This window comes from Clupea harengus, unplaced genomic scaffold, assembly GCF_900700415.2.
Source record: "Clupea harengus unplaced genomic scaffold, Ch_v2.0.2, whole genome shotgun sequence".
NCBI lineage: Eukaryota > Metazoa > Chordata > Actinopteri > Clupeiformes > Clupeidae > Clupea > Clupea harengus.
In genome coordinates, this window is record NW_024879572.1 from 206,051 (window position 1) to 215,000 (window position 8,950).

General features: G+C 42.6%; 1 protein-coding gene and 1 pseudogene across 1 annotated transcript in view; both read left to right on the forward strand.

Moving 5' to 3' along the window:
• Window positions 1-56: 56 nt before the first annotated feature.
• LOC122128965 lies at window positions 57-8,493 on the forward strand (annotated as a pseudogene).
• Window positions 8,494-8,718: 225 nt separating this feature from the next.
• The window catches only part of LOC122128966 (testisin-like), a gene marked incomplete at its 5' end in the record, with an annotated part of 13,413 nt that continues 13,181 nt past the window's right edge, over window positions 8,719-8,950 (forward strand). Inside the window, 1 exon segment of the mRNA XM_042704018.1 lies at window positions 8,719-8,743. Within this exon segment, the coding sequence (XP_042559952.1) occupies window positions 8,719-8,743 (25 nt within the window).

Here is an 8,950-nt window from a genome sequence, read left to right on the forward strand (position 1 = left end):
TTATTAATTGTAAAATTAATCTCATGACTGACCCTGAGCTCTAACCTCATTGTCTTTAAGGATCCGTCTCACAGCTGAATGGTGAGACCCCTCCTTCATCACACACACACACACAAATACACATAAACAGACACACATACATGCACACACAGACACACACACACACACACACACATGCACACACACATACATACATACATACATACATACATACATACATACATACATACATACATACATACATACACACAAATACATGCACACACAGACACAGAGTCAAACACACACACACACACACACACACACACATACATACATACATACACACACATACATGCACACACAGACACAGAGTCAAACACACACACACATACACACACACACATACATGCACACACAGAGGTACAAACACACAAACATACATGCACACACACACACAAACACACACACACACACACACACACATACATGCACACACAGACACAGAGTCAAACACACACACACACACACACTCATGCACACCCTAAGACACAGACAGTTGTCTGACCCCTTTGACCACTATGATTCCCTTAAGTGTGTGGGCAAGCCCCCCTCAACACCCGCATAGTGGGGGGAGAGGACGCCCCTGTGGGGGCGTGGCCATGGCAGGCCAGCCTTCACAACATAGGCCGCCACTTCTGCGGCGGGTCCCTCATCAACAAGGACTGGGTGATGACTGCAGCGCACTGCTTCCCAAGGTGAGACTCAAGGCGCTCTTGCGGGTATTTTGGCCCAACACGCTCACCGTAGCTCCGTAACTCTACCGCACAGCATCATGGGTACCGCTTTAAGAAACATTATGCAGGATTTTAGGTAACACTTTACTGAACCTTCAAAAGACGCACACACACACGCACAACATAACATAATTTAACATAGTCTTGTCATGGCAGATGTCATATCAGTTTCTACTGATGTAACAGCATCATTTTACCTTAATCACTGGCATGACTGTATGGTGCTATGACAGCTTAATGACATGTCATGGCATTTAAAATTCGGGAAGATGTCATGCCAATTACCGGTAATATAAACTCACTCTGGCTACGTGCACTAGCATATAAACTCACTGCTGTGGCTACGTGCACTAGCATATAAACTCACTGCTGTGGCTACGTGCACTAGCATATAAACTCACAGCACTAATCTGAAGATGAAATTCCTAAATTAATTCCTGAAGAGGAGATTCAATTCAATTCAATTTTATTTATATAGCGCCATAACAATACAATTGTCTCAAGACGCTTTACAGAGCCCAGAGCCTGAGCCTGATGCATCTCTAGAGATGCCCGTGTGTGTGTGTGTGTGTGTGTGTATTTGTGTCAGTGTGTGTGTGTGTGTGTGTGTGAGTGTGTGTGTGTCAGTGTGTGTGTGTGTGTGTGTCTGTGTATGGCCTCCAGCCTCACAGCCCCATACCTTGAGAGACGTGCTGGCGACAGACACAAGCACCTATGTGTTTTAACTTATTGTCCACCTCCCACGTTACAAGTGAAGCGTGCGTGCGTGTGTGCGTGCGTGTACCTACAGTTACAGGTGACGTGTGTCTCTTCCTCTCTCTGTGCAGCACCAGCACCTCCAGGCTGGTCGTCTACCTGGGGCGGCAAAATCAGGAGGGCAACAACTCCAACGAGATTTCCAGGACCGTCTCTCAGATCATCAGACATCCCAAGTACAACAGAAGGACCAGTGATAACGACATCGCCCTCCTCCGCCTCTCATCCTCCGTCAACTTCACTAACTTCATCCGCCCCATCTGCTTGGCAGCAGCCGACAGCACCTTCAACCGGGGCACCAACAGCTGGGTGACAGGCTGGGGCACCATCAATGAGACAGGAGGTGAACACACACTTACACGCACTCACACGCACACACACACGCACGCACACACACACACACTCACACGCACACTCACATGCACACTCACACGCACACACACACGTGCACACACACACTCACACTCACACTCTCACTCTCACTCTCACTCTCACTCTCGCACGCGCACACACACACACTCACACTCACTCTCACACTCACTCACTCACTCACTCACTCACTCACACACACTCACACTCTCACTCTCACTCTCACTCTCACTCACGCACGCACGCACGCACGCACGCACACACACACACTCACTCACACTCTCACTCTCACACACACACACACACTTTAAAAATTAACCTGATTGTCTCCTGTCTCTCCTAGTGTCCCTCCCCTCACCACAGACCCTTCAGGAAGTGGATGTGCCGGTGACGGGGAACAGGAACTGTTTCTGCCAGTACAACCCGAGAGGCATCAACATCACTGACAACATGATCTGTGCTGGGAGGGACGAGGGGGGCAAGGACTCCTGCCAGGTGATCATGTGACTATTTACTAGGGATGGGTATCGTTTGGGTTTTTTCCGATATCGGTGCTAAAACGATACTTTTAAAACGATACCGGTGCCTAAACGGTGCCTGAACCGATACTTAAAAAAAAAGCACAAAACGATGATTGACGACATTAAAGAAAGGATTTTTTTATTGCCAAGGCAACATTTCTTCTTCAAATTGAACAATATATTAACTGTTTAAAGTATACTATAAATATAAATAAATACAGAACACTTGGCTTCAAACTACAGCTTCAAACGTTTTAACTTTAAACTATGAACAATATATTAACTGTTAACAACAGTTTACAGTATACTTAAATAAATATTAATAAATACAAAACACAGACACACTCTGTACACACACTACAGCTTCATACTTCAGTAATTGTTTTGCAGAAATATGAGCATATTTGCCTTCGGAGTCAAAAATGTATTATTTTGTTTGCATTTATTTCATGAAATTTCACCATTTTCTGATTTGTTTATACCTATCTTTTCTATCTTGTTTATACTTAATCTTGTTATTTGAACCCACTGGGTACGTGAACTTGTACTGCCCCTTTAAGAGACTAGGTTTAGTTTTGCTGGCATCTCCGTTTAGTCTTCAGTCTGCGGTTGCTGATCTGCCTTTGACTCTTGCCTTCTATCCCCCCTTTACACGCAATTGTTTTGTTGCATTTGCTGCACGTTGCGTTGTTTGAATCTTTTTGTGCGAAATACAGCCACACTTTTGACCGTTTACCTTTCGCCATTTTCTCTGTTAAATTGATGGCTAGCTCTGTTTGTGCTTGCTCTGTGAAATGCTGCCTGCTCTTCGCTGTCATAAGACTGTTGCTATGTATTCACCAATGAGCGTGAGCGACACAGGCCAACGTTTACATTGGGAGATGGGGCAGTTTTAAATGTGCCCCACAAAATCAGCCTAGCAGCGGAAAAAATTATTCATTCAGACAGTGTTGCATATGAACGCGTTCATTGAACGAAAGTTCATGAACTCGTTCATAATTTTGGTAAACGTGAACTGAACGTACTGTAATACTGCCTGATGAACGATACTGTGAACGCGTTCATTCTGGTGTCTGTGAACGGCACGTTCACTCTTTTTAATTTCGTTCAATAAGGTGCCAGATTCCTAGAGACATCCAGGCGAAAAACACACCGTTAACAGTCCTGCTGTATCCAGGGTTGCCCAACCAGTCAATCGCTGCGTGAGCTTTTTTTCTACTGTCTATGCCTGGCAAGTGTGAGAGCGCCGAAGTTGCGTAGAGGCCGAGAGCGGTATTGCAGACAGATAGAGATTTCAATCTGGCAACGGCAGCCACCAGTGTCGAAAAATTATAACTCGCAACATATTGAAAAAAAGTACTGAACTAGTTAATTTTTTGAAAACTGTGAACTTAGTTCAACATTTTGAATAATGAACTATGAACTGAACTAGTTCATGTAGAAAGTGAACTTTCCCAACACTGCATACAGATCGAACTCAGACAGATCTACGCCACTAACGTCACTGCTCGTTAGCTATCGCTAGTTTTGTACTGTTTTGGAACCAGCCCCCGTGTTTCATGCTGCAGCCTGAAATAATTCCCGTTGATAAGACAACATTTTACGTAAGTTTTGTTCATTTAGCTGCATGATTTGTTGCTGTTATTTATTTCAAAACGATACTTTTAAAACGATACCGGTGCCTAAACGGTGCCTGAACCGATACTTAAAAAAAAAGCACAAAACGATGATTGACGACATTAAAGAAAGGATTTTTTTATTGCCAAGGCAAAATTTCTTCTTCAAATTGAACAATATATTAACTGTTTAAAGTATACTATAAATATTAAAAATACAGAACACTTGGCTTCAAACTACAGCTTCAAACGTTTTAACTTTAAACTATGAACAATATATTAACTGTTAACAACAGTTTACAGTATACTTAAATAAATATAAATGAATACAAAACACAGACACACTCTGTACACACACTACAGCTTCATACTTCAGTAATTGTTTTGCAGAAATATGAGCATATTTGCCTTCGGAGTCAAAAATGTATTATTTTGTTTGCATTTATTTCATGAAATTTCACCATTTTCTGATTTGTTTATACCTATCTTTTCTATCTTGTTTATACTTAATCTTGTTATTTGAACCCACTGGGTACGTGAACTTGTACCACCCCTTTAACCCTTTCATGCATGAATTATGAAAAAAATGATCTAGATTTTTTTTGTATTGATTTTATTACTCAAAATTAACCTAAACTTGAAATTCATTTTGAATTTTTTAAAAATATGGTTTTATTAAAAATATATTTTACTGTCCACATACGTGGACACCATGCAACAAAGGGATGGTAACGAATACTTACCCAAGGTTAAAAATCATTATTTTCACGTAATTTAGTAATTATTTATGTTGATATGTTTGTTGTATGATTGTTTCTTTCATTTGAACAATGCAAATAAAAAAAAATACCAGGTTTTATAATCAGATTTAATGTCATCCGATTCCTCTGATGCATGACGTCCACATATGTGGACGGTATCCGATTCCTCTAATGCATGCGTCCACGTATGTGGACAGTTGGTTTTTAGGGTGTACAAACTATATTTTACATCAAATTTCATTTTTTTAAACACAGATTTGTTCAGCACACTTTCCCTTACATACTAATATTTTTTTTGCCTGATTTTTCCTTCTTGGGTAGAAGGTTTTAACAGATATGCCTGGAGTATTCAGCACATGCCCAGCACCGTCAGCCATCTTGTCTTAATGATGTCATTACACAGTTAACATTCCAAATACAAGATGATACATATTGTTATTATATTGCTCTGAGTCTACTGACTCTGCCCCTATGTGGTTTGGAGAATATTACTATGATAATCCAGAATAAAATGGAGTTTAATTAACTGTCCACGCATGTGGACCCCATGCACGAAAGGGTTAAGAGACTAGGTTTAATTTTGCTGGCATCTCCGTTTAGTCTTCAGTCTGCGGTTGCTGATCTGCCTTTGACTCTTGCCTTCTATCCCCCCTTTACACGCAATTGTTTTGTTGCATTTGCTGCACGTTGCGTTGTTTGAATCTTTTTGTGCGAAATACAGCCACACTTTTGACCGTTTACCTTTTGCCATTTTCTCTGTTAAATTGATGGCTAGCTCTGTTTGTGCTTGCTCTGTGAAATGCTGCGTTCATTCTGGTGTCTGTGAACGGCACGTTCACTCTTTTTAATTTCGTTCAATAAGGTGCCAGATTCCTAGAGACATCCAGGCGAAAAACACACCGTTAACAGTCCTGCTGTATCCAGGGTTGCCCAACCAGTCAATCGCTGCGTGAGCTTTTTTTCTACTGTCTATGCCTGGCAAGTGTGAGAGCGCCGAAGTTGCATAGAGGCCGAGAGCGGTATTGCAGACAGCTAGAGATTTCAATCTGGCAACGGCAGCCACCAGTGTCGCACCGCCACATTCAATGTTTTGCACTTTGAATGTTGCACTTTCAAGTTCAACCTTAATTTCCTACCTCAGCCAGCAACAAGTGTTAAAGCAACAAATGGGGGAAGGATTTCCCTTTAATGCAAATGTAAATCCTGGTTGGATAAGGATTCAAAATTGGATATGAAGATGAAATCTGACACATAGTTTCAGGGTTAAACTAATACAATAATTACTGTCTGTGGTTCTATATGGGCTGTGGAAATAATTTAGAAAAATTATAACTCGCAACATATTGAAAAAAAGTACTGAACTAGTTAATTTTTTGAAACTGTGAACTTAGTTCAACATTTTGAATAATGAACTATGAACTGAACTAGTTCATGTAGAAAGTGAACTTTCCCAACACTGCATACAGATCGAACTCAGACAGATCTACGCCACTAACGTCACTGCTCGTTAGCTATCGCTAGTTTTGTACTGTTTTGGAACCAGCCCCCGTGTTTCATGCTGCAGCCTGAAATAATTCCCGTTGATAAGACAACATTTTACGTAAGTTTTGTTCATTTAGCTGCATGATTTGTTGCTGTTATTTATTTCAATCGGCTCAGGCACCGAAAGGAAGCACCGAAAGGAAGCACCGAAAGGAAGCACAGAAATCTGTGTTGCATTTCGGTCTGGGTAGGTACCGGTTGTATAGGAACTGGTGCCATATTGGACCGGTTCTCGGTACCCAACCCTACTATTTACTCCTGTCAGGTGATCATGTGACTATTTACCTCTGTCAGGTGGTCATGTGACTATTTACTCCTGTCAGGTGATCATGTGACTATTTACTCTGTCAAGTGGTCATGTGACTATTTACTCCTGTCAGGTGATCATGTGACTATTTACTCTGTCAAGTGGTCATGTGACTATTTACTCCTGTCAGGTGATCATGTGACTATTTACCTCTGTCAGGTGGTCATGTGACTATTTACTCCTGTCAGGTGATCATGTGACTATTTACTCTGTCAAGTGGTCATGTGACTATTTACTCCTGTCAGGTGATCATGTGACTATTTACTCTGTCAAGTGGTCATGTGACTATTTACTCCTGTCAGGTGATAATGTGACTATTTACCCCTGTCAGGTGATCATGTGACTATTTACCTCTGTCAGGTGGTCATGTGACTATTCAATTACATTTTATTTATATAGGAACAAAACATTACATTTGTCTCAAGGTGATTTATAGAGCCCAGGAACTGAGTCCCCTTGGAGAAGACAGGAATAAAAACTCTGTTATTCAGGAAGAAACCTTAAGCAGTCAGGTGATCATGTGTTTACCTGTGTCAGGTGATCATGTAAGGGTTTACTTGTGTCAGGTGATCATGTGTTTACCTGTGTCAGGTGATCATGTGTTTACCTGTGTCAGGTGATCATGTGACTGTTTCTGAGATTATGAGATGGTAACACCAGTCTGTTCTGACCCATCTCTCAGGGCGATTCTGGCGGTCCGATGGTGAGTAAGCAGGGTTCTGTGTGGGTCCAGGCGGGTGTTGTGAGCTTCGGCATCGGCTGCGCCCGGGCCCAGGTCCCAGGAGTGTATGCACGCGTCTCTCAGTACCAGAGCTGGATCAACACCCAGATCACCAGCGACCAGCCGGGCTTTGTGACCTTCACCTCCACCGGGACTGATGCAGACCTGAGTGCCACCTGCACCGGCCTGCCTGCTGTCATCACACCCGCCACCACCCCCGCCACCACCCCTGCCAACACCACACCGGCAGGTAAGTCACACCACCACAACCACCACCACCACCAATCCAGTCTACTTTGTTTGTGTGTGTGTGTGTCCTACCTGTGGGTGTGTGTGTGTGTCTACCTGTGTGTGTGTGTGTGTGTGTGTCCTACCTGTGGGTGTGTGTGTGTGTCCTACCTGTGGGTGTGTGTGTGTGTCTACCTGTGTGTGTGTGTGTGTGTGTGTGTGTGTGTGTGTCTAACTTGTGCACGTGTGTGTGTGTGTGACCTACCTGTGGGTGTGTGTGTTTGTCTACCTGTGTGTGTGTGTGTGTGTGTGTGTGTCTAACTTGTGCACGTGTGTGTGTGTGTGTGTGACCTACCTGTGGGTGTGTGTGTTTGTCTACCTATGTGTGTGTGTGTGTGTGTGTGTGTGTGTCTAACTTGTGCACGTGTGTGTGTGTGTGACCTACCTGTGGGTGTGTGTGTGTGTCTACCTATGTGTGTGTGTGTGTGTGTGTGTGTGTGTGTGTCTAACTTGTGCACGTGTGTGTGTGTGACCTGTGTTTGTCTACCTGTGTGTGTGTGTGTGTGTGTGTGTGTGTGTGTGTGTGTGTGTGTGTGTGTGTCATTTCAATTGTCATTTCAACGTGTTAGTGTGGATGGCAAACATTCTGAAAACAAAATGAAAACGGTAGTGTGGACGGAGATTGTATTTATTGCGAGTATTAGTATGTACCCGGGTTAGTGTAGACAGGGCTTAAGTTTGCTGTAACCTCGTGAACCAAAAGCTCTCATTCTAATTCTAATTCTAATTCCAATTCTAACTCATCATCCATGGTGGCAGGAACACACAAGCCCATTCTCCCGTCTTTTAGCAGCGCGCTAATTACACTAGAGGGCGGTGAATGGGGAGATGTCTGAGGCACTTTGAGTAGAAAACATTTATAAATCCAGATTGGATCTAAACGACTCTAGAGCCTTCACCCACGTAAAATGTGTAACCTTGACTGAACTAACCAGTGTAACATTGACTGATTGACTGAATCTGAGTGTAATATTTTATGATTATTGTTATAGTGTGTAATAATAATTATTAATTGTAAAATTAATCTCATGACTGACCCTGAGCTCTAACCTCATTGTCTTTAAGGATCCGTCTCACAGCTGAATGGTGAGACCCCTCCTTCATCACACACACACACACAAATACACATAAACAGACACACATACATGCACACACAGACACACACACACACACACACACATGCACACACACATACATACATACATACATACATACATACATACACACAAATACATGCACACACAGACACAGAGTCAAACACACACACACACACACACACACACATACATACAT